Source organism: Nerophis ophidion, linkage group LG14, assembly GCF_033978795.1.
Source record: "Nerophis ophidion isolate RoL-2023_Sa linkage group LG14, RoL_Noph_v1.0, whole genome shotgun sequence".
NCBI lineage: Eukaryota > Metazoa > Chordata > Actinopteri > Syngnathiformes > Syngnathidae > Nerophis > Nerophis ophidion.
This window is the reverse complement of record NC_084624.1, coordinates 29,442,698-29,469,780: the sequence shown is the minus strand read 5'-3', so window position 1 is coordinate 29,469,780 and position 27,083 is coordinate 29,442,698. Positions and strand designations below refer to the sequence as shown.

General features: G+C 40.3%; 1 protein-coding gene and 1 long non-coding RNA gene across 3 annotated transcripts in view; one reads left to right on the top strand and one right to left on the bottom strand.

The window, feature by feature from the left end:
- LOC133568424 (dipeptidyl aminopeptidase-like protein 6) overlaps positions 1-15,217 on the bottom strand; it is a 287,193-nt gene extending 271,976 nt beyond the window's left edge. Inside the window, exon 1 of the mRNA XM_061920338.1 lies at positions 15,085-15,217. Coding sequence (XP_061776322.1) covers positions 15,085-15,141 — 57 coding nt within the window. The 5' untranslated portion in view covers positions 15,142-15,217. The remainder of the gene's footprint in view (positions 1-15,084) is intronic.
- A 1,190-nt stretch (positions 15,218-16,407) lies between these two features.
- Positions 16,408-26,537, top strand: LOC133568944 (uncharacterized). 2 transcript variants are annotated; one of them, XR_009809704.1, is made up of 4 exons: positions 16,408-16,799; positions 21,181-21,355; positions 21,875-21,967; positions 26,453-26,537. It is a non-coding gene; the product is annotated as an uncharacterized LOC133568944 (long non-coding RNA). The 2 variants fall into 2 exon arrangements; XR_009809705.1 differs by lacking the exon at positions 26,453-26,537 and having other exon boundaries at positions 21,875-22,021.
- The last annotated feature ends 546 nt before the right edge of the window (positions 26,538-27,083 follow it).

Sequence of the window (27,083 nt, the reverse complement as noted above, 5' to 3'; positions counted from 1 at the left end):
TCATATGAAATATGACTTACTCCACCAATTATTATTATTAAATTATTATTATTTATTTTATTTTTTTTATTGTGATTACTTATGGAGGATATTGTGAATACATTGATAACAGGAGGTGAAGAAAAAGTTTTAGCAACTTTTATTAAAAAGGAAAAGGGCTAGGATTAAATAAACTCTGCTTCTTCCTTCTCCTTTTCGAACATGTTGAAAAGAAAAACTGGAAATTGTGATGTATCATGTTGTATGGTTGCATGTTCCAAATAAATTTAAACTCAAACTCAAAACGCCAGGTAATATCTCTGCTAATAGGTGCCCTTTTGCGGTCCTTATACACACACCACAGTAAAACGTGTATGTTTAATGCGCTGACAATCCATCAAGTGGTGTGGCTTCATAGCTTACCAAAGTTGTACTAAAAACATTTTGACGGATTTTTGAGCGCCGTGTGTAATGTTCTATATTCTCAATGGAACATTTAAAGTTTTGGTGTTGTTTACTGCCATCATATTGCAGTCTCCATCTATCTCTTATGTGTGATTGCCATCTACTGATGTCACTTTTCATTACACCATGTACCAAAAAAAACTGCTTCAAGGTGGGTAAGCACAACCAGAATTATTCAATACAGTAGGCGCACCAGGTTATAAGGCGCACTGTTGATTTTTGAGAAAATGAAATTATTTGAAGTGAGCCTTATAGTCTGAAAAATACGGTTAATCAACAAAAAAATTTAACGCTTTGAGATAAAATTTACACAGACATAATAGTTAAATAACAAAATTAAAGAAACATTCAGAAATATGAATAAAGTGCATTTTTAACTCCGTTAAAAACATTTTGACAGATTTTTGAGGGCTGTGTGTAATGTTCTATATTCTCAATGGAACATTTAAAGTTTTGGTGTTGTTTACTGCCATCATATTGCAGTCTCCATCTATCTCTTATGTGCGACTGCCATCTACTGATGTCACTTTTCATTACACCATGTACCAAATAAAACTGCTTCAAGGTCTGTAAGCAGAACCAGAATTACCAGAATTATTCGATACAGTAGGCGCACCGGGTTATAAGGCGCACTGTCGATTTTTGAGAAAATTAAATGATTTTAAGTGAGCCTTATAGTCTGAAAAATACTGTTAATCAACAAAAAAATTGAACGCTCTGAGATCAAATTTACACAGACATAATACTTAAATAACAAAATAAAAACATTCAGAAATATTAATAAAGTGCATTTTTAACTCCGTTAAAAACATTTTGACAGATTTTTGAGCGCTGTGTGTAATGTTCTATATTCTCAATGGAACATTTAACGTTTTGGTGTGGTTTACTGCCATCATATTGCAGTTTCCATCTATCTCTTATGTGCGACTGCCATCTACTGATGTCACTTTTCATTACACCATGTACCAAATAAAACTGCTTCAAGGTCGGTAAGCACAGCCAGAATTATTCGATATAGTAGGCGCACCAGGTTATAAGGCGCACTGTCAATTTTTGAGAAAATGAAAGGATTTTAAGTGAGCTTTATAGTCTGAAAAATACGGTTAATCAACAAAAAAATTGAACGCTTTGATATTAAATTTACACAGACATAATACGTAAATAACAAAATAAAAAAAACATTCAGAAATATTAATAAAGTGCATTTTTAACTCCGTTAAAAACATTTTGACAGATTTTTGAGTGCCATGTGTAATGTTGTATATTCTCAATGGAACATTTAAAGTTTTGGTGTTGTTTACTGCCACCATATTGCAGTCTCCGTCTATCTCTTATGTGTGACTGCCGTCTACTGATGTCACTTTTTATTACACCATGTACAAAATAAAACTGCTTCAAGGTCGGTAAGCACAACCAGAATTATTCAATATATTAGGCGCACCGGGTTATAAGGCGCACTGTCGATTTTTGAGGAAATTAAAGGATTTTAAGTGATAGTCTGAAAAATACGGTTAATCAACAAAAAAAGAGAACGCTTTGAGATAAAATTCACACAGACATAATACTTTAACAACAAAATGAAAACATTCAGAAATAATAATAAAGTGCCTTTTTAACTCCGTTACACATGAAGGAATCTAAAATATGTCCATGTGTCATTTATGTCAAGTAAACATCATGTGGCCCAGCAAACATCTGTGCTGATAGTAACAGTAGATAATAGTGACAAGTGGGATGTGTTGAAATTCCAAAATAACAGATATCCTACATTTTACCGGGCCCCGAGCTGACGTGGCCTCCAGAGGCGGGCAGACTTGTGATGATTTAACAGTCACACTCCCTTCCTGCCAGAAAGAAAGATGATTCATGCGTTGACGCCATCTTTATTGCTTCCTTTATTGAACCCAAGAAATGATGTGTCTGTCTGTGTAATTCAAGTTAACTGCGGATCTTTCAAATTAGTCCTTTTTGGAAAAAATGGCATTGGGGGAGTGTTATTGCTGGGGCATGATGACATGAAAAGAATGACTACAGCTCATATTTTTTACATGAGTGGGAAAGAAATCCATTCAGTTAAACACTCAAAAGAGGTAGGACACAATCGAGCGGATGCAGACTGGCAGGAATATGACTTTATACTGTACTTAAAGTGTCGAGAATATATGGCTGGGGCCTCCTTATACTACCTGAAATATTGATATTCTGGAGCAGTTTTCTGCTGACACCAGACTCTATTTACTCAATCACGATAAGAACTAAAGATCAACAACATCACTGAAGTTGGCTGAGCAGGTTTGAAAGTAGGGGTAGGCTAAATATGCCCTAAAATCTCTATCAAGACATATTATTTGGTATGTACAAAACCCAAGCCCAGTGAAGTTAGCACGTTGTATAAATGGTAACTAAAAACAGAACACAATGATTTGCAAATCCTTTTCAACCCACATTCAATTATAGACTGCAAAGACAAGATATTTAATGTTAAAAACAGATAAAAATTGTTATTTTTTGCAAATATTAGCTCATTTGGAATTAGATGCCTGCAACACGTTTCAAAAAAGCTGGCACAAGTGGCAAAGACGACTGAGAAAGATGAGGAATGCCGGAACATCCCACAGGTGAACAGGCTAATTGGTAACAGGTGGGTGCCATGATTGGGTATACAAGCAGCTTCCATAAAATGCTCTGTCATTCACAATCAAGGATGGGGCGAGGTTCACCAATTTGTCAACAAATGCTTGAGCAAATAGCAAACAGTTTAAGAACAACATTTTTCAACGAGCTATTGCAAAGAATTTATAGATTTCACGTAATATCATGATACCATGAATTGATTAACGTGGACCCCGAGCTAAACAAGTTGAAAAACTTATTTGGGTGATACCATTGAGTGGTCAATTGTACGGAATATGTACTGTACTGTGCAATCTACTAATAGAAGTTTCAATCAATCAATCAATCAATATCATCAAAAGGTTCAGCGAATCTGGAGAAATCACTGCATGTAAGCAGCAAGGCCAAAAACCAACATTGACCTTGGATCCCTCAGACGGTACTGTATCAAAAATAGACATCAGTGTGTAAAAGATATCACCACATGGGCTCTGGAACAATTCTGAAAACCACTTTTAGTAACTACATTTGGTCGCTACATCTGTAAGTGCAAGTTAAAACTCTACTATGCAAAGCAAAAGCCTTTTATCAACCACACTCAGAAACGCCGCCGGCAACGCTGGGCCCGAGCTCATCTTTGATGGACTGATGCAAAGTGGAAAAGTGTTCTGTGGTCTGACGAGTCCACATTTCAAGTTGTTTTTAGAAACCGTGGATGTTGTGTACTCCGGAACAAAGAGGAAAAGAACCATACGGATTGTAATAGGCGCAAAGTTCAAAAGCCAGCATCTGTGATGGTACGGGGGTGTATTAGTGACCAAGGCATGGGTAACTTACACATCTGTGAAAGGTACATACAGGTTTTGGAACAACATATGTTGCCATCCAAGCAACGTCTTTTTCATGGACGCCACTGCTCATTTCAGCAAGACAATGCCAAGCCCCGTGTTACAACAGCGTGGCTTCATAGTAAAAGAGTGTGGGTACTAGACTGACCTGCTTGTAGTCCAGACCTGTCTCCCATTGAAAATTTGTGGTGCATTATGAAGTGTAAAATACCACAATGGAGACCCCGGACTGTTGAACAACTTAAGCTGTACATCAAGCAAGAATGGGAAAGAATTCCAACTGAAGAGCTTCAAAAAATTGGTCTCCTCAGTTCCCAAACGTTTACTGGATATTGTTAAAAGGAAAGGCTAAGTTACACAGTGGTAAAAATGGTCCTGTGCCAACTTTTTTGCAATGTGTTGCGGCCATTAAATCCTAAGTTAATGATTATTTGCACAAACATTAAAAATCTTGTCTTAGCAGTCTATTTTATTGAAAATAAGTTGAAAAGGATTTGCAAATCATTGTATTCTGTTTTTATTTACCATTTACACAATGTGCCAACTTCACTGGTTTTGAGTTTTGTAAGGAACTTAGTTTACCTAGTGTATTTGCCATAGAAAATATTGACTTAGAAGTGGCGTTGCACTGTGGAGAGACATTCGCCGCTAGCTAGCACGCTACAGGAAGCGTTTGTTCGTTTGTTGCTGTCAAATTTTGCGGCACACAGCGAGAACATGTCATCAACCCACGATATGACGATAGTATTAAAAGCTCCATCGTCGGGCAAATTGATATCAATTATATACTACATCGTGCAACCCTAATTGAAAGTGTTCTTTATTTTTCTTAAAATGCTGCGTTTGCCACCCTATTTTTTAAATTCCGTACAGTAAAGGTAGCCATAGAAAAATGTGTTGACCTGACCACCTGTAAGTGTTTAGATAAGCAGGGTGTACCCTGCCTTCCGCCCGATTGTAGCTGAGATAGGCGCCAGCGACCCCCGCGACCCCGAAAGGGAATAAGCGGTAGAAAATGGATGGATGGATGGATGTTTATGTCACATCCAATCATATTTCATCTCATGACTGATGTCATTTTTGTTTGCGTATCTACAGTAGCGAAGGGATTCTTTCTGGTAAGGTGGGGGGTTAATCATTCTGCAATGCAGTCTGCTGAAAAAGACGGAAAGTGCCACTTTACACAGCAAATGACGCTGTGGTCAGAGTTGGAATTGCCACAAAACACATTTTAGGATCGCCAAAACTCGGCTGGTATCTGGCGGCTGAAGTAGATATAGTGCAACCACCCCACTTGTCAAGTTTCATGTGTCAGGTAAAACTTATACATCCCCTTCCTGCTGTAGTTTTCTTAAACTGCCATTTCTGCCCAGCAAAGCGTTCAGTACACTTTTTTTTTACAATTTGCTCCTCTTTCAACAAATTGTGACGCAATCAAAACAGAAATGTAAGGCTCATTTGGGAAGCGGGAGCAACCAAAACACTGTCACTGGCTGCAAAAAAAAAGTTTGCTTCTTTTTTTCCAATAAAGAGAGTCAAGATAAAAAGTAGTAAATTTATATGGTGCACTATAAGCGCTTAATCAGATAGTGTCATCTCCTATACCAGGGGTCGGCAACCTAAAATGTTGAAAGAGCCATATTGGACCAAAAATACAAAAACAAACATGTCTGGAGCCGCAAAAAAAAAAAAAAAGCCATTTTACATACAGATAGTGTGTCATGAAAAATAAATATAATTAAGAGGTCTTAAAAGTAACCAAATGAGCACAAATGTAGCTACAAATGACGCATAATGATGCAATATGTACATATAGCTACACTAAATAGCATGTTAGCATCGATTAGTTTGCAGTCATGCAGTGACCAAATATGTCTGATTAGCACTCCACACAAGTCAATAACGTCAACGAAACTCACCTTTGTGCATGAATGCACAACATTAAAAGTTAGGTGGACTAAATGAGACAGAAAAATAAGTGGCATAAAACACGTCTTAGAAAGTCGGAGAAAGTTATGCATGTAAACAAACTAGGGTGAGTTCAAGGACCGCCGAAATTAGTAGGACAAAACGGCGCTCGCCAAATACTCGAATCAGTGAGGCATGTTTAATAAAAACAGTGTGTTTTTTAACAATTAGAGAGGTTTGTGTCATGTTTGTCCTCCTACAGAAACTATATTAAAACAAAAAATATATTTTTTAATATTTTTTTCCATTTTTCATACATTTTTGAAAAAGCTCCAGAGAGCCACGAGGACAGCGCTAAAGAGCCGCGGGTTGCCAACCCCCGTCCCATACGGTTCTCTACCACTTGGGAGCACATTTGCATAAAATGCTACGCTCCACTGTGATGCATCAACCAGCACGGAGTCTGATTGGTTAAAAAAAAAACATGGGGCTCCCTTAGTTTCAAGGCGACGTCCCACAGAAAAGGCGTAGTCATGATTTCTCCTTGCTAGGGGATCGTAGCGCTAGATAAACCCAAATATTATGTCCACATTAAGCCAAATATTTTTTTAAGTATATTGTATTTTTCGGGCCATTTTTCGCACTGCCAATGAGCGGGTCTTGTCAGGTCTATGTTCATACAAAAGGCGCCCCGGATTTTAAAGGCGCATTAAAGGGGTCATATGATTTTTTTCTAAATATAAAACACTTCCTTGTGGTCTACATAACATGTAATGGTGGTTTGTTTAGTCAAAATGTTGCATAGATTTATGTTTTGCAGATCATCTTCAAGCTGCTTTCTGACAGTTGCTTCAGGATGCGCTGTTTTGTGGGCGGTCTTATTTACTTGGCTCACCTTCGACAGCGTCTTGGATTAGATTAGATTAGATAGTACTTTATTTATTCCTTTAGGAAAATTAAAATTTCCCTGTCATTTTTGTTGTAGCGGTGTAGCGTGCAAGGACAGGAGTGGAAGAACTGTCAAAAAATGGAGCAGCATCTTCTCATTCGTGGCTCAATAATGCAACAACAACGCGGGATATGTGTCCAATGAAAAAACGTCCGACCGGAACCCACTAAAGTTCCGTGGGTGAATTATGAAAACCCACTCCAGTTTTTGCCGAAGGCAGGGCACTTGGCGGTCCGATCCTCGGCTACAGAAGCTAGCTCTTGGGACGTGGAACGTCACCTCACTGGGGGGGAAGGAGCCTGAGCTAGTGCGCGAGGTAGAGAAGTTCCGGCTGGATATAGTCGGACTCACCTCGACGCACAGCAAGGGCTCTGGAACCAGTTCTCTCGAGAGGGACTGGACCCTCTTCCACTCTGGCGTTGCCGGCAGTGAGAGGCGACGGGCTGGGGTGGCAATTCTGGTTGCCCCCCGGCTCAAAGCCTGTACGTTTGAGTTCAACCCAGTGGACGAGAGGGTAGCTTCCCTTCGCCTTCGGGTGGGGGGACGGGTCCTGACTGTTGTTTGTGCTTACGCACCAAACAGCAGTTCAGAATACCCACCCTTTTTGGGTACACTCGAGGGAGTACTGGAAAGTGCTCCTCCGGGTGATTCCCTTGTCCTACTGGGAGACTTCAACGCTCATGTTGGCAACGACAGTGAAACCTGGAGAGGCGTGATTGGGAAGAATGGTCGCCCGGATCTAAACCCGAGTGGTGTTTTGTTATTGGACTTTTGTGCTCGTCACAGTTTGTCGATAACAAACACCATGTTCAAACATAAGGGTGTCCATATGTGCACTTGGCACCAGGACACCCTAGGCCGCAGTTCCATGATCGACTTTGTAGTTGTGTCATCGGATTTGCGGCCTTATGTTTTGGACACTCGGGTGAAGAGAGGGGCGGAGCTTTCTACCGATCACCACCTGGTGGTGAGTTGGCTGCGATGGTGGGGGAGGATGCCGGACAGACCTGGCAGGCCCAAACGCATTGTGAGGGTCTGCTGGGAACGTCTGGTAGAGTCTCCTGTCAGAGAGAGTTTCAATTCACACCTCCGGGAGAACTTTGAACATGTCACGAGGGAGGTGCGGGACATTGAGTCCGAGTGGACCATGTTCCGAACCTCTATTGTCGAGGCGGCTGATTGGAGCTGTGGCCGCAAGGTTGTTGGTGCCTGTCGTGGCGGTAATCCCAGAACCCGTTGGTGGACACCAGCAGTGAGGGATGCCGTCAAGCTGAAGAAGGAGTCCTATCGGGTTCTTTTGGCTCATAGGACTCCGGAGGCAGTGGACGGGTACCGACGGGCCAAGCGGTGTGCAGCTTTAGCGGTCGCGGAGGCAAAAACTCGGACATGGGAAGAGTTCGGGGAAGCCATGGAAAACGACTTCCGGACGGCTTCGAAGCGATTCTGGACCACCATACGGCGCCTCAGGAAGGGGAAGCAGTGCACTATCAACACCGTGTATGGTGCGGATGGTGTTCTGCTGACTTCGACTGCGGATGTTGTGGATCGGTGGAGGGAATACTTCGAAGACCTCCTCAATCCCACCAACACGTCTTTCTTTGAGGAAGCGGTGCCTGGGGAATCTGTAGTGGACTCTCCTATTTCTGGGGCTGAGGTCGCTGAGGTAGTTAAAAAGCTCCTTGGCGGCAAGGCCCCGGGGGTGGATGAGATCCGCCCGGAGTTCCTTAAGGCTCTGGATGCTGTGGGGCTGTCTTGGTTGACAAGACTCTGCAGCATCGCGTGGACATCGGGGGCGGTACCTCTGGATTGGCAGACCGGGGTGGTGGTCCCTCTCTTTAAGAAGGGGGACCGGAAGGTGTGTTCCAACTATCGTGGGATCACACTCCTCAGCCTTCCCGGTAAGGTTTATTCAGGTGTACTGGAGAGGAGGCTTCGCCGGATAGTCGAACCTCGGATTCAGGAGGAACAGTGTGGTTTTCGTCCTGGTCGTGGAACTGTGGACCAGCTCTATACTCTCGGCAGGGTTCTTGAGGGTGCATGGGAGTTTGCCCAACCAGTCTACATGTGCTTTGTGGACTTGGAGAAGGCATTCGACCGTGTCCCTCGGGAAGTCCTGTGGGGAGTGCTCAGAGAGTATGGGGTATCGGACTGTCTTATTGTGGCGGTCCGCTCTCTGTATGATCAGTGTCAGAGCTTGGTCCGCATTGCTGGCAGTAAGTCGGACACGTTTCCAGTGAAGGTTGGACTCCGCCAAGGCTGTCCTTTGTCACCGATTCTGTTCATAACTTTTATGGACAGAATTTCTAGGCGCAGCCAAGGCGTTGAGGGGTTCCGGTTTGGTGGCCACGGGATTAGGTCTCTGCTTTTTGCAGATGATGTAGTCCTGATGGCTTCATCTGGCCGGGATCTTCAGCTCTCACTGGATCGGTTCGCAGCCGAGTGTGAAGCGACCGGAATGAGAATCAGCACCTCCAAGTCCGAGTCCATGGTTCTCGCCCGGAAAAGGGTGGAGTGCCATCTCCGGGTTGGGGAGGAGACCCTGCCCCAAGTGGAGGAGTTCAAGTACCTAGGAGTCTTGTTCACGAGTGGGGGAAGAGTGGATCGTGAGATCGACAGGCGGATCGGTGCGGCGTCTTCAGTAATGCGGACGTTGTATCGATCCGTTGTGGTGAAGAAGGAGCTGAGCCGGAAGGCAAAGCTCTCAATTTACCGGTCGATCTACGTTCCCATGCTCACCTATGGTCATGAGCTTTGGGTCCTGACCGAAAGGATAAGATCACGGGTACAAGCGGCCGAAATGAGTTTCCTCCGCCGGGTGGCGGGTCTCTCCCTTAGAGATAGGGTGAGAAGCTCTGCCATCCGGGAGGAACTCAACGTAAAGCCGCTGCTCCTCCACATCGAGAGGAGCCAGATGAGGTGGTTCGGGCATCTGGTCAGGATGCCACCCGAACGCCTCCCTAGGGATGTGTTTAGGGCACGTCCAGCTGGTAGGAGGCCACGGGGAAGACCCAGGACACGTTGGGAAGACTATGTCTCCCGGCTGGCCTGGGAACGCCTCGGGATCCCCCGGGAAGAGCTAGACGAAGTGGCTGGAGATAGGGAAGTCTGGGCTTCCCTGCTTAGGCTGCTGCCCCCGCGACCCGACCTCGGATAAGCGGAAGATGATGGATGGATGGATGGCACTCCAGTTTTTAGCGCTTTGATAGCTAGTCTACTGACAGATATAAGAAAGAACTTTACAGTACTTTATGTTAGAAGAAGATGAATGTCCCATAACAAGAAGATAGAGATAAAGAAGAAGCTCATGACTACACTGACGGACACGCTCAAATTTTCAGGACTTATGCAGATCCCAACTACAGATCAGCAGGTACCAAAAGGTAAGAAAACGTTTTTTTGCATAATATTGCGAAACAAAACGCCAGATAAGGTGGCATTTTGTGGTCCATATACACACACCATATTTATTACTTGTATGTTTATTACGCCGAAAATCCATCAAGCCGTGCAGCTTCATAGCTTACTGAAGACGTACTAAAAACATTTTATCAGATTTTTATCAAGTTTTGGTGTTGTTTACTGCCGTCGTCTTGCAGTTAAGACTTATCTCTTATTCATGACTGCCTAGGGCTGGGCAATATGGCCTTTTTTTAATATCTCAATATTTTTAGACCCTATCGCTATACACGATATATATCTGTATTTTGCCTTAGCCTTGAATTAACACTTGATACATTTGTTCACAGCATTATGATGATTCTATGTGTTTACATTTAAACATTCTTCTTCATACTGGATTAAATATATGCTACTTTTAAACTTTTATGCAGAGAAGGAAATCGCAACTAAGTCAATTGACCAAAACTGTATTTATTAAACAGTTATTAGCAGGTGACTTTTCAAATGATGGTACATATAGGCAGTAGTGCTACTTTAGGAAGCAACGCTTGTGCCCCACACTTGACAAATTAAAGTTGTCTATTCGACATATTCCCGCTTGAAGCCGAACCACCGCCAGACGATGGACCCCCTGCTGTTTTTCTTGGGAATTAATTATTCCTTCATTTGTTACCAGATTCGCACCTTCTTTCTCTCGTATTACCACTCGCACGGCTTCGCTAGCATCACAGCTAACGTGAGCCACGCTGCTACCTCTCTGCCGGGCGAGGGCGTAAACATGTGTGACGTACATACTTGCCAACCCTCCTGGATTTTACGGGAGACTCCCGAAATTCAGCGCCTCTCCCGGAAAAACTCCCGGAAGAGATTTTCTCCCGAAAATCTCCCGAAATTCAGCGGAGCTGGAGACCACGCCCCTTCCAGCTCCATGCGGACCTGAGTAGGGACAACCTGTTTTCACGTCCGCTTTCCCACTATTTAAACAGCTTGCCTGCCAAATCACGTTACAACATCTACGGATTTTAATAAAAAACTGCACACACAAGGAGACGAAGCGGAAGAACGAGGAAGTTACAGCCATGGCGACGCCGTATGTAATAGAGTGATTCTATGTTGTCTGTTGCCATCTCCTGGTGAACGTTGGCTATAGCGTTATGGGGTTGCTTTTTGATTGGCCAACGATTTACGTGGTGTTATGCACCTGACTGCAAGTGACTCTCGCCAGTACGCAAATGGCAGAACAAAGGTTACTCAAATTGTGAAAGGTAAGTGTTGTTTTTTTTAGTAACCAGCAAGCACAGTACAGTTAGTAGAACAACTGTGTATTTGATAGGTGCCGTCTGAAGTTCAACTATTTATTTTATTTATATATAATAAAATAAATATATATAGCTACAATTCACTGAAAGTCAAGTATTTCATACATATATATATATATATACATATATATATATTTATATATATACATATATACACATATATACATATATACATATTCAACTATTTATTTTATTTATATATATAATAAAATAAATATGTATAGCTAGAATTCACTGAAAGTCAAGTATTTCATACATATTTTGATTCAGTACCCATATGTAATGCATGTTTGCTATATACACAATATTGCCAAAAATATTTGGCCACCTGCCTTGACTCACATATGAACATGAAGTGCCTTCCCAATCCTAACCCATAGGGTTCAATATGATGTCGGTCCACCTTTTGCAGCTATTACAGCTTCAAATATTCTGGGAAGACTGTCCAAAAGGTTGTGGAGTGTGTTTATAGGAATTTTCGACCGTTCTTCCAAAAGCGCATTGGTGAGGTCACACACTGATGTTGGTCGAGAATGCGTGGCTCTCAGTTTCCGTGCTAATTTATCCCAAAGGTGTTCTATCAGGTTCAGGTCAGGACTCTGTGCAAGCCAGTCAAGTTCATCCACACCAGACTCTGTCATCCGTGTCTTTATGGACCTTAATTTGTGCACTGGTGCACAGTCATGTTGCATCGGCTGACCCCTCTCTGTGACCTACCACTTCATGACTGAGTTGCTGTTGTTCCCAAACTCTTCCATTTTCCTATTATAAAGCCGTCAGTTGACTTTGGAATATTTAGGAGCAAGGAAATTTCCCGACAGGATTTTTTGCACAGGTGGCATCTTATGACAGTTCCACGCTAGAACTCACCAAGCTCCTGAAAGCGGCCAATTCTTTCACAAATCTTTGTAAACACAGTTTCCATGCATAAGTGCTTGATTTTACACACCTGACAAGTGATTACTACACCTAATTTTGATTATTTGGATGGGTGGCCAAATCCATCCATCCATTTTCTATCGCTTATTTCTCTTTGGGTTCGCGGGCGGCGCTGGTGCCTATCTCAGCTAATACTTTTGGCAATATAGAGTGTATGTACATACATGCATATTAGGGTTGTATGGTTTATCGGTACTAGTATAGTATCACGGTACTAACGAATCAAAAACGGGACTATACTCGGTTTGAAAAGTACTGGTTCCCGGGCATGACGGCGCATCATCACGTCATGACATTGCTGGTTTTACGAGCAGAGGAGCATGTTCGGCTACGCACAATTAGTGAGTACTTAAAGCAGACACAGTGTGTAGACAGAAAAGGGAAAAAAGGACGCATTTTGGTTTAAAAACTAACAATAAAGATGAAGTATAACACTGAAACGCCCTCAGGAAGAGGTGCTTTAAGACATGGCTAGCTAACTAGCAACAAACATCCATTCTCAATCTGCAGTGTTTTAGCTACTTCTAAATCACTAATCCCCGCCTCCTCGGCGACAAATAAAATGAGTTTCTTAAAAGCATCATCCCTACAGGATGAGGAATAGCTAAACATGCATCACTACACACCGTAGGAGGATACACTAGCTCACCGGTGTCACCGCTAACAAAAGCTACCGCACCTGAATGTAAACAAACGCCATGGGTGGATCTACACCTGACATCCACTGTAATGATACTAAGCACAATAGCATATCCAGTCGATACTACTATGATTAAAATCATATTTTTTATGGTCACAACATTTTTTTTTTCCTTTTTACAAAAAATTTAATTACGTTTATAAACTTAAGAAATACGTCCCTGGACACATGTGGACTTTGAATATGGCCAATGTATGATCCTGTAACTATTTGGTATCGGATCGATACCCAAATTTGTGGTATCATCCAAAACTAATGTAAAGTATCAAACAACAGAAGAATAAGTGATTATAACATTTTAACAGAAGTGTAAATAGAACATGTTAAAACAGAAAGTGAGCAGATATTAACATTAAATGAACGAATAGATTAATAATCTATTTCTACAGCATGTCCTTTATAATTTTGACAAAATAAAAGAATGATAAATGACACAATATGTTACTGCATATGTCAGCAGACTAATTAGGAGCCGATGTATGTTTACTTACTACTAAAAGACAAGTGGTCTAGTATTTAGCAACCCGAGGGTCCCTGGTTCAATCCCCACCTAGTACCAACCTCGTCACGTCCGTTGTGTCCTGAGCAAGACACTTCACCCTTGCTCCTGATGGGTACTGGTTAGCGCCTTACATGGCAGCTCCCTCCATCAGTGTGTGAATGTGTGTGTGAATGAGTGAATGTGGAAGTAGTGTCAAAGCGCTTTGAGTACCTTGAAGGTAGAAAAGTGCTATACAAGTAAAACCCATTCATCATTTATCATTTATTTTAACTATTTTTATTCAAGGACAAAATTGCAATAAGAAACATATGTTTCATGTACCGTAAGATTTTTGGTTAAAATAAAGCCAGTAATGCCATTTTATGTGGTCCCCTATATTTAGAAAAGTATCAAAAAGTATCAAAATACATTTTGGTACCAGTACCAAGACATTAGTATCGGGACAACCATAATACATACATATATATATATATATACATATATGTATATATATATATATATATATATATACATATATATATATATATATACATATATATATATATATACATATATATATATATATACATATATATATATATATATATATATATATACATATATATATATATATATACATATATATATATACATATATATATATATACATACATATATATATACATACATATATATATATATACATATATATTATATATATATACATATATATTATATATATATACATATATATTATATATATATATATATATATATATATATATATATATATATATATATATACATATACCGTATTTCCTTGAATTGCCGCAGGACATGTAGTAAGCGCCTGCCTTGAATTACTGCCGGGTCAAACTCGCTTCCCAAAATAATTAGCGCATGCTTAGTATTACCGCCTGGTCAAACTCGTGACGTCACGAGTGACACTTCCCCTGTCATCATTTTCAAAATGGAGGAGGCGGATTTCAGTACCGGTAATTTGAAATCGCATAAAGGGAAGAAGATTAAGGGCTATTCAGTAGGATTTTAGGTCCAAGCTTACATCACACTCAAAATTTTAATGCATACCTTTGGTAAGTGCCGGAGTGAGAAGAGGTTTTAAAATAATTAGCGCATGCTTACTTTTACCGCATGCCTTTGGTAAGCGCAGGAGTGAGAAGAGGTTTTAAAATAATTAGCACCCGGGCGGCAATTTAAGGAAATACGGTGTGTATATATATATATATATATGTATATGCTGTCATCTACTAACCAGTGTTAGGTCCTGGATGCATTGTTGTCTTACTGCAACTGCTATAGAGCTTAAGTGAAAGTGAAAGTAAAAGGGTCAAAAATCGGCAGAGCAAGCACCTTTAAGACAAATGTCAGAAAGCAAGCATGCACACGCTCAGTACTCACACATCAACACGTTAGCGCATAAATGTCTCCTTGCACAGCATACGAAGAAGACGAATGGAAACTACCTTGTCCGCCTTGGCGGATGCCCGACGGTAGTTCCCCGCACCGGCTGACGAGTTCATGTCCACGTTTAGTCCGCGACACGAAATCCCGAAGCCAACTTCTCACCGACACTCGCAGTCTGGAGCGCACAGTGCGCGTGCACGAGCATTTTAAAAGCCAGCACGGTACAGGGCGCGCGCAGGGATGATTGCAGCGGCGGGATTTCACCACACACTGCCCACCTGTGGCACTTACTGCTCTAAGAAAAACGGGAGAAAAAAAAACAAAGCGCTGCAGCAACCTCTCACTATTTAAAAAAAATGCACTTAGTTTCATGGGAAAAAAACAAATAAAAAAAACATGTCGCTTTATCAGCACATTGCATAGTAGCGCACGTGTTCCCACTTGTATGATTTGGGAAGCAGATGTGTGAAAATGAAAAAAGATTTAAAAAATATGTATATATATGTAACAGGGTCGATTACGTCTTGTAAATGATGTATTTTCTATTGTTTTATTATTGTTATAATTACACAAAATAAGTAAATTACATGTAAATACCTGAATATTGTTTGATGTTTTGTCAATGTGAAACCATTGTCTCGTTGTCCCTCCTACTGCAAAAATTACTGTGACAACTGTCTTTTTATATGCGTTGGACACGCCCTCCGACTTCCCTTTTTGTCTACGATAACTGGAGAGGTAGGCGTCCATGTGACGACAGAAAATATTTTGTCTTGTTAGGAACTTTGATTCATTTCTTGTTCTTTGTTATATTTGTGTAGGGGCTAAATGATGGCACAACGTTTTTGATGACAATTGTATTCTGTATTATCAGGTATGTTTTTTTTTTTTTTTACTGTGTATGTAACTATGCCGCCCTTTTTGTCTACGATAAAGGGAAAGGGGCTCGACGATGTCACAAAGTTTTTGATGACAATTGTATTCTGTGTTATCAGTATACAACGCACAACGCAGAGGAAAAGACCACCGGTTACATATATATATATATATATATATTGTTTTAATAAATTTACTGTAGGGGAACAAACATGACACAAACCTTCCAGATTGTTAGAAATCCCACTGTTTATGTTCTACATGTGTAACAGAGGTAATTTATGATCTCAATTGCTTACTGTCTTACTACTGTTTTTGTTTTAATGTCATTTTATCTAATTTATTACATTCAGACATTATGTAATGTGACTCTTTATTTCGCAATTTTTATTATTCTAAGTTGAGTACTGTCATTTCCTACATTTGTATGGTCATTGAACGTCACATGTCACAACAGACTTCCAGGCTGAGACACATGTGAGTCGTCAGTCTGTTGTCTTCCACGTGACGGTAAGTTGCGCTCTCTGAATTAGCTTTCAGCTAACTCATTAGCAGGCTAGTTGTAAGCCTAAAAGAGAAGTATTTATGTTAAGTTTTGTTTTGTTTTATTTCTGTACAGATTTATGAATGTTAAGAAGGCTGATTGGAGACTCACTATGATTGTTTTCACCAGGTACTGTGTATTATTTTGTCGTGTGTTAATGTGTTAGTCAGTCTGTTGTCTTCCACGTGACGATTTATGAATGTCAAGAAGGCTGATTGGAGACTCACTATGATTGTTTTCACCAGAATAAACCATGTTTGAGTCGGAAGAATGACTGGGTGTCGTCTTTTGGGGAAAAACACAACGCAAAGGAGTACTACATCGCTACACATGCTTCACTGATGAGAGTATTTGGTAAGCACCGTTTTATCTTACTAATTTCAGCGATCCTTGAACTCATGGCAGTTTGTTTACATCAGGGGTCGGGAACCTTTTTGGCTGAGAGAGCCATGTGAAAGCCAGATATTTTAAAATGTATTTCCGTGGGAGCCGTATAATATTTTCTAACACTGAATACAACTAAATGCGTGCACTTTTAAGTAAGACCAACATTTTTAGAGTATAATACGTCTCTTATTCTTTTTAATAACATTGTCATTCTAAAGTTAACCAATAATAAATATAATACTTCTTACCATTAATGCGACATCTTGAACAGGTGCGGTAGAAAACAAATGGTTGGATTAAAACGCATGAGAATGTTTTATTATTTGAACGTTATTTTTTAACACTGTGATAACCAGCGGAATTATTCATTACTTATCATGTTAAGCAATGTCAGCTAAGATTTATCTGAGAGCCAGGTGCAGTCATCAAAAGAGCCACATCTGGCTCCAGAGCCATAGGTTCCCTACCCCTGGTTTACATGTACAACTTTGTCCTACACCAGTGGTTCTCAAATGGGGGTACAAGTACCCCTGGGGGTACTTGAAGGTATGCCAAGGGGTAAGTGAGATTTAAAAAAAATATTCTAATAAATAAAATTACAAAACAATCCTTTATAAATATATTTATTGAATAATACTTCAACAAAATATGAATGTAAGTTCATAAACTGTGAAAAGAAATGCAACAATGCAATATCCAGTGTTGACAGCTAGATTTTTTCTAGACATGTTCCATAAAGATTTGTTTTTTTGTGAAGAAATGCGCCGATCGCAGCTGAGATAAGGACCAGCGCCCCCCGCTACCCCAATGGGAATAAGCGGTAAAAAAATGGATGGATGGATGTTTAGAATTAAGTTCATGAATCCAGATGGATCTCATCCCCAAAGAGGGCACTTTAAGTTGATGATTACTTCTATGTGCAGAAATCTTTATTTATAATTGAATCACTTGTTTATATTTCAGCAAGTTTTTAATTATTTTTATATCTTTTTTTTCCAAATAATTCAAGAAAGACCACAACAAATGAGCGATATTTTGCATTGTTATACAATTTAATAAATCAGAAACTGATGACATATTGCTGTATTTTATTTCTTTATCTCTTTTTTTCAACCAAAAATGTTTTGCTCAGTTTAGGGGGTACTTGAATAAAAAAAAATTTCACAGGGGGTACATCACTGAAAAAAGGTTGAGAACCACTGTCCTACGCTGCCACAGAAAGACGTGTTTTATGCCACTTTGTCTCATTTTTTCCAGCAAACGTATTTATGCTGTGCGTGAGCTTTGTTGATTTTATTGATATGCTGGAGTGCTTATCAGGCATATTTGGTCAATCCACGACTGCAAGCTAATCGATGCAAACATGCTATTTAGGCTAGCTGTATGTACATATTGCATCAAATTGCCTCATTAGTAGGTATATATGAGCTCATTTAATTTACTTTACTTATGTCCTCTGTGTATTAAATTTTTATTTTCATGTCTCATGACACATTATCTGTATGTAATATTGGCGGCATTTCTCATAGTTTTTTTGTGTGCCATGTTGTTCCAGACCACAGCAAACGTTACCCAGCTTACACAGATTGTAATAAATCCATTAGAAGAAGACAGCCTGTCGTTTCCTTAAACTTGGACACACACATCTATACCTTTGGCCATTCTGAGCCAGTAATTGCCAGAAGTTATCTCATCTTGTGAGAAGCCTCCATTTTATTAATGATTTCCAATGTTGCAAAAATGTGTTGAATAAAAATTAAAATACAACATTTCTGTCAACAAATATTTGTGTCAGCCTTTGATAGGACAACCCAGGCAGAACTATGGTTTACAAGGTTTATTTAAACCTTTGATGAATTTGTGGGGTGTGAATGCTACTCTAAGTGAATGGATGTCAACGATGTGTAACAGTGTAAGTGTTATCAAGGGTTGTTGTCTGTGAGTGTTGGATGTATCCCGTCAAATCAAGGGGGCAAAGCAAAGAGGCAGTCCGTGAACAGGCAAGGGGTTGAAGGTAGGAGCGAGGCAGCGTAGTTCGTGTCCGAGCAGGGGTTGAGGATCGAGGAAGGCAGTCAGAGATCCGGATGGATGTCGAGAGGCAAAACATGATCACGGAAGACAGGGAATACACTGCGGAAGACACAAGGGACATGAACAGGGGAGACACAGAGTGAGCACAGAGAAGGTGATCAAAGCACAAGGGAGGGAATGCCAGACGTGATGCTTACTGGAAAGATGAGCGACTTTCTGGCAAAGGTTTCCCGGGTCCGCTAGTCTTTAAGCCGCTCCTTCTCATCAGGTCCAGATGCGTTGATCTGTGATTGTCTGCAGGCTTGTCACTGATTGGGCGTGCTGCCCTCAGCGCGAGCAGGGGCGGGTGTGATTGCGCTGCCAGTGGAGGTGCAGGCAGCACCAACTACCAAGGAAACGCGGGTTCAAGCCTGAGCCGTGACATACATCCAGGGGCGGATGTATGTAGGCCTGGGTAGCACTGGACCCCCCTGAAATCTGATTGGACCCCCCAGGTGCCACCCCAGATGATTGACATATCGCGGCACCGCACGTCTTGTCGGAAGGAGCCAGTTGCATTTTTAAATCAGTGAAGCCTATTGACTGCTACGTCCCTCCTGTACAGTAGTTGGCGCTATGTACCACAAAGCCTTGCGAGCCACGTTCTTTAGGGGAGAAGAAGAAGAATCCCCACTGAAGAAGAGGAAGATTTAAACTGGAGTCAATTATTGTTGCTGGAGACCGGAGAGCCGGAGATCAACAAAGTTACAAAGAAAAAGAAGGATAACCTTCTCGTCGTAAAGTAAGTTTTACGGTGGTGTCCTAATGAGTCACTGTTTAAAATAACTTTTGTAGATAGGTTTTTTTTCTACAAGCAGAGAGCCACGGCATCAAGCAAACGTTAATGTTACATCTCATGGCGTCTTGCTTCCAACAGCCGCTAACGTCTCGTTTAATTCATTTGGGTCACTATTTATATTTACTTGTTTCTCCAATGATTCTAGAGCAGTGGTTCTCAAATGGGGGTACGCGTACCCCTGGGGGTACTTGAAGGTATGTCAAGGGGTACGTGAGATTTTTTGAAAATATTCTAAAAATAGAAACAATTCAAAAATCCTTTATAAATTTATTTATTGAATAATACTTCAACAAAATATGAATGTAAGTTCATAAACTGTGAAAAGAAATGCAATATTCAGTGTTGACAGCTAGATTTTTTTGTGGACATTTTCCATAAATATTGATGTTAAAGATTTCTTTTTTTTTTTGTGAAAAAATGTTTAGAATTAAGTTGATGAATCCAGATGGATCTCTATTACAATCCCCAAAGAGGGCACTTTAAGTTGATGATTACTTCTATGTGTAGAAATCTTTATTTATAATTGAACACTTGTTTATTTTTCAACAAGTTTTTAGTTATTTTTATATATTTTTTTCCAAATAGATCAAGAAAAACCACTACACATGAGCAATATTTTGCACTCTCATACAATTTAATAAATCAGAAACTGATGACATAGTGCTGTATTTCACTTCTGTATCTATTTTTTTAACCAAAAATGCTTTGATCTGATTAGGGCAGGGGTAGGGAACCTATGGCTCCAGAGCCAGATGCGGCTCTTTTGATGACTGCATCTGGCTCTCAGATAAATCTTAGCTGACATTGCTTAACACGATAAGTAATTAATAATTCCGCTGGTAATCACAGTGTTAAAAATAACCTTCAAATTATAAAACATTCTCTTGGATTTTAATCCAACCATCCGTTTTCTATCGCACCTGTTCAAGATGTCGCATTAATAGTAAGATGTATTATACTTATTATTGGTTAACTTTCAGAATAACAATTTTATTAAAAAGAATAAGAAACTTAATATACTCTAAAAATGTTGGTCTTACTTAAAAATGCACGCATTTAGTTGGATTCAGTGTTAAAAATATTATATGGCTCTCACGGAAATACATTTTGAAATATTTGGCTTTCATGGCTCTCTCAGCCAAAAAGGTTCCCGACCCCTGGATTAGGTGGTTCTTGAATTTAAAAAAAAATTCACAGTGGGTACATCACTGAAAAAAGGTTGAGAACCACTGTTCTAGAGGAATGAACCTAGCGGAGAATCAGCCAGTCAGCTAGCTGTTTCATGCTCTGTTGTAACGTAACGTTCACACGGTAGTTAGCCTGCTGCCAACTAACTGAAAAGTCTGAATATTAAACTTAGGTCTACAGTGGTTTATTTGCCCTGACATGTTTTAAGCTTGAAGTGGAGATTTAATAACACTTTGTGATTGTAAGTGATGCCGGGAGTAACGTTAACAAGACATGCTTATTTTTTCATAGGGTCAGTTGAGAATGAAAAGGCAGGGGGAGAAGATTTATGACCTCTTTTTAAAAAGAAGCAAGTCAGGGTCAGGAAAAGATGAGGCAGACAAACAGCCAGGATTTAGGTCTGCCAGCAGTCCTTGGACGAGTCAGGAGGAGAGAAAATGTGATGCACACAGCCCATCATCACCAGGTCAGAGCATAAAAGCAGTCACATGCTCATTTAAGTCATTTGAAGTTACAGGGTTCCTACGCTAGTATGGAAAGTTTGGATTTTCTACATATCCAGGTCTGCAGTAATATAGAAGATGGAAACAATTGCATGGAAATATATTTATACTTATCTGGGTTATCTTAAGATTTGTGGGTTATTTATTTTGCATACACTACCTATCTACAATCTTCTGGAAATAATTTGGTGACTTAATGGCATACAAATTCAATAATGATAACAAATAATTTACATGATGAATTGCATAATTTATTCACATGATATACTCATCTCAAATGTCACGAATTATTGGATTCTTTTTTAGATAATTTTTTTTACTGAGAAGCCTGGGAATTAGGGTCTGGAAATTTCAAGTGTGTAGGAACCCCTAAGTTTATTTTTAGACATTCTGAAGTGTTGGTTACTGATGTGTGTTGTTTTTTGACGGTGGTTGTATGTTAATTTTGCTTCCACTAATATTTTCATTTTTATACAATGTAGTTCCATTAAACACAGAAGAAAAAGATGGCAGCTCCCTTCCTGGAACTAGTTGGGAGAGAGAACTCACAACACAGCACAGCCCATCTTCACCAGGTCATAGCATAGACAGAAACAGTCACATGCTCAGTTCAGTAATTAAGTTGGCAAGTTGTGTTTTACTTTTTCTGCATTGTTAATAAACTGCAAATTATATATACATAAATCTCATCTCCTGTGTGCTTAGTATGTACATTTCAACATTTGCTGCGCCGATTGCAATTGATAAGTCAAGAAAAAAATTAATTGTTATAGTCTGTGGACCCCCTGAAATAGCCTTGGCCACCCCCTGGCGATGAGGTGGCGACTTGTCCAGGGTGTACCCTGCCTTCCGCCCGATTGTAGCTGAGATAGACGCCAGCGCCCCCCGCGACCCCGAAAGGGAATAAGCGGTAGAAAATGGATGGATGGGCACCCCCTGGCCACCCCAAGGATAAAAGTCTAGCTCCGCCACTGCATACATCATGTGTTGCCTTCATTATACACTTTGAATTTTTTGCGGCTTTTTGTATTTTTGATGAATGATGATGATGAATGTTTATTTATATAGCCCTAAATCACAAGTGCCTCAAAGGGCTGCACAAGCCACAACGACATCCTCGATTTAGATACCACATCAGGGCAAGGAAAAACTCAACCCAGTGGGATAACAGTGAGAAACCTTGGAGAGGACCGCAGATGCGGGTTGTGCTGTTGCGTCCTTGGGCAAGACACTTTACCCACCTGCCCCCAGTGCCACCCACACTCGTTTAAATGTAACTTAGATATTGTGTTTCACTATGTAAAACAGTTTTAAGTCACTAGAGCAGGGGCGCTCACACTTTTTCTGCAGGTGAGCTACTTTTCAATTGACCAAGTCGAGGAGATCTACCTCATTCCTATTTATAATTTATATTTATTTATTTATGAAAGATACATTTTTGTTAAAAAGTTAATGGTGTTTAATGATAATACAAGCATGTTTAACACACATAGATTCCTTTCTTTCATGAAGACAAGAATATAAGTTGGTGTATTTGATTCTGATGACTTGCATTGATTGGAATTAGACAGTGGTGCTGACAACGTCCGCATTTTCAAATGGAGGAAAAAAAAAGTCCTCCTTTCTGTCCAATACCACATGAAAGTGGTTGGATTTGGCACCTCATTTGTCCAACTTGCATACTCGTTTTTAAACACTTTGTTATGAGAGTAGCATATGTGTGTGGCCCTTTAATGTCTGGCAGCAGGTGAGTGACGTCAGTGAGAGTGCGGGTGGGCAAGCAAGTGAGAAAGCGGTCGCTGAGGGCGGGGGAGAAATACATTGGCATCAAACTCCGTAGCTTGCTAGCTTGTGCACGCTAGCTTTCTGGGACTCTTATTTTGTTAGCACAGGCAGGATGAAACAGGTCTTTTATGGTGAAGACAGGAACTGTGCAGTCGGTCTTTAGAGTTTTGACAGTAGGTACGGAGTCTCTAGAAATAAAATGTGTTTCTCTGCGTCCGCCCTGTTAGTGATTTTTTTCTTAAATATGAGCTCGCAGCAGCCAGCGTCATCTCACAAGATCCTCGGGTGCCGAGAATGTCAAACAACTGACGAAAGTGAAGTCTTGGTATGATTGATGATTGCTCATTTTTATGTATATTTTTTAATGCCTGGCTTGAGATCGACTGACACGCCCTCCGAGATCGACCAGTCGATCGTGATCGACGTAATGCCCACCCCTGCACTAGAGAAAAGTGCTATATAAAGTTAAAGTACCAATGATTGTCACACACACACTAGGTGTGGCGAAATTTGTCGTCTGCATTTGACCCATCCCCTTGTTCACCCCCTGGGAGGTGAGGGGAGCAGTGGGCAGCAGCAGTGCCTCGCCCGGCAATCATTTGTGGTGATTTAACCCCCAATTCCAACCCTTGATGCTGAATGCCAAGCAGGGAGGCAATGGGTCCCATTTTTTTATAGTCTTTGGTATGATTCGGCCGGGGTTTGAACTCCCAACCTACCGATCTCAGGGCGGACACTCTAACCACTAGGCCAAAATATAATTTACTTCACCTCACTAAATAAAGGGGACCCCAAAAAAGGACATTATTGGCTTTATGTTGACAAAAAAATCTTAGGGTACATTAAACATATGTTTCTTCTTGCAAGTTTGTCCTTAAATAAAAAAATTAAACATACTAGACAACTTGTCTTTTATTAGTAAGTAAACAAATAAAGGCTCCTAATTAGTCTGCTGATGTATGCAGTAACGTATTGTATCATTCTCCATTCTGTTATTTTGTCAAAATTATGAAGGACAAGCGGTAGAAAATGAATTATTCATCTACTTGCTCATTTACTGTTAATATCTGCTTACTTTCTCTTTTAACATCTTCTATCTACACTTTTGTTAAAATTTAATTATCACTTATTCTTCTGTCGTTTGGATACCTTATATTAGTTTTGGATGACACCACAAATTTGGGTATCGATCCATTACCAAGTAGTTACAGGATCATACATTGGTCATATTAAAAGTCCTTAAGTGTCCAGGAACAAATATATATATACATTTTAAAAAAACGAAAGAAGATGTGATGCCAAAAAATATCAATGTAATCATAGTAGTATCGACTCGATACGCTCCTGTACTTAGTATCTTTACAGTGGATGTCAGGTGTAGATCCACCCATGGTGTTTTTTTACATTTTGACGGTGGTGAGCTATGGTGTGTAGTGAAACATGTTTAACTCTTCCTCATCCTGCAGGGACTTGTAAGAAACTTACTTTATCTGTCGCCATAGAGACAAGGATTAGTGATTTAGAAGTAGCTACAACACTGTCGACCTCGGATGGACTTTAGCCACTAGCTGGCTATATGTCTTAAATCACCTCTTCCTGAGAGCATTTCACCGTTATAACTTCACCTTTTTCCTTTAGTTTTTAAGCCAAAATGCGTCCATTCTCTAGTTTATGTTTACACACGTGTCTGCTTGTAAGTACTCCTTGATTGTGCGCTGCCGAACATGCTCGTCTGCTCATGAACCAAAATTGACACAATGTGACGACGACGGGGGCGTGTGGGGGTGGGGGACCAGTACTCTTTAGAGGCGGTACATTACCGAATATGATTCATTAGTATAGCGGTACTATACTAATATCGGTATACCGTACAACCCTACTATGAACAATAAAACACTGAATATTAACAACATATGAACATCGCTCCTCTTTTACTTCTCAGACCAGCTCCTCGATAGTTGTGTATATTTAACAATCAAGCAAAACACAACACAAATGTAACAAACAGCAAAAAAATGAATTTAAAGTGTAATAAACACCATGTTATTATATTTTTATGCAGAAATTTGTTGTAAAAATTAACTTCTGCATCTTTTCTGATGCACGTATTTCGGGCTGGCTGCGCTGAAAACAAACCCCGCCCACTCTGATTTGTTTCTGGTCTGAGCTGCTGTCACATATACGAGTTATTAGGGTAATCGAACACTCAAAAGCACAGATTTCCAACCGCTGAAATACTGTCTATAGTTCAAGACTTACGGTCATTTAAAAACAGCACTGCACATCATAATGGCGGCCACAGTTTTGATGTTAAACGTCTCAAAAAATGATGTAGAACATCCGGCGGGCCGGATTGAAAATCTTAATGGGCCGTGGCCCGCGGGCCGTATTTTGCCCAGGTTTGGTTTAGTGCAACCACAGGGAGCAGAGAAGCCAAGCACAGCAGATGCTAATGATGAAAGAGAAGGGATTATTTTGCGCAACTGCTAATTAAACACAGGGAGGGGGGAGATGCAATTTAGTTTTTTTACTCAAAAAAAAAAAAAAAAGACCGATGTCATTAAATACACCATTTCACCATTGTTCTGTTTTCTCTGCAGTTATGATTACACGTGTGCTTTTTGTGTATTGGATGCATGTGGTGAATAACAACACAAGTATGAGCATCAAGGTTACACATTTTCAGCAAAATACACCTCTAGCATTAATGCATTAAAGGCCTACTGAAACCCACTACTACCGACCATGCAGTCTGATAGTTTATATATCAATGATGAAATATTAACATTGCAACACATGCCAATACGGCCTTTTTAGTTTACTAAATAGCAATTTTAAATTCCCGCGGAGTTTCTTTTTGAAAACGTCGCAAAATGATGACGCGTGTGCGTGACGTCACGCTCTGTTAGGACATATTAGCGCAGCACCATTTGCGGCTAAAAGTCGTCTCTTTTCTTTGCGCAATTACACAGTATTCTGGACATCTGTGTTGCTGAATCTTTTGCAATTTGTTCAATTAATAATTGAGAAGTCAAAGTAGAAAGATGGAGTTGGGAAACTTTAGCCTTTAGCCACACAAACATACGGTGATTCCTTGTTTGAAATTACTATGGATCAGAGCGGTCAAGCGAACATGGTTCCCGACCACTTGTCACCCGGCAGGTTTCAGTGAGAAAATTGTGGTAAAAAGTCGCCACTTGTCAATATCATCATCCACAAATCTTTATTCCTCGCTCAAAATAATGGAGACATTTTGGTTTTCTCGGCCCGAATAGCTCTTGCCGCTGGAGCTTGCGCCGTCCATGCAGCTGCCGTCGACTTCCCTGAGAGACTGGCCTCAAGACACCCGTGGACACACCCCTCCGACTATCAGGTACTATTTAATCTCACTAAAACACTAGCGACACAATAGAAATACAAGGGATTTCCCAGAATTATCCTAGTAAATGTGTCTAAAAACCTCTGAATCCATCCCAATGCAATCGCTTTTTTTTTTTTTTTACTTTAAAAAAAAAAAAAAAATTCTAGTCCTTCGCTATCAATATCATCATCCACAAATCTTTCATCCTCGCTCAAAATAATGGAGAAATTTTCGTTTTCTCGGTCCGAATAGCTCTTGCTACTGGAGGCTCCCATTATAAACAATGTGAGGGCTTGAGGAGCCTCACCCTTGTGACATCATCGTCTGCGACTTCCGGTAAAGGCAAGGCTTTTTTATCAGCACCAAAAGTTGCAAACTTTATCGTGGATGTTCTCTTCTAAATCCTTTCAGCAAAAATATGGCAATATCGCGAAATGATCAAATATGACACATAGAATGGACCTGCTATCCCCGTTTGAATAAGAAAATCTCATTTCAGTAGGCCTTCAAACCCTGAGTCTGTCTTTTTGTTTATTATATGGCTT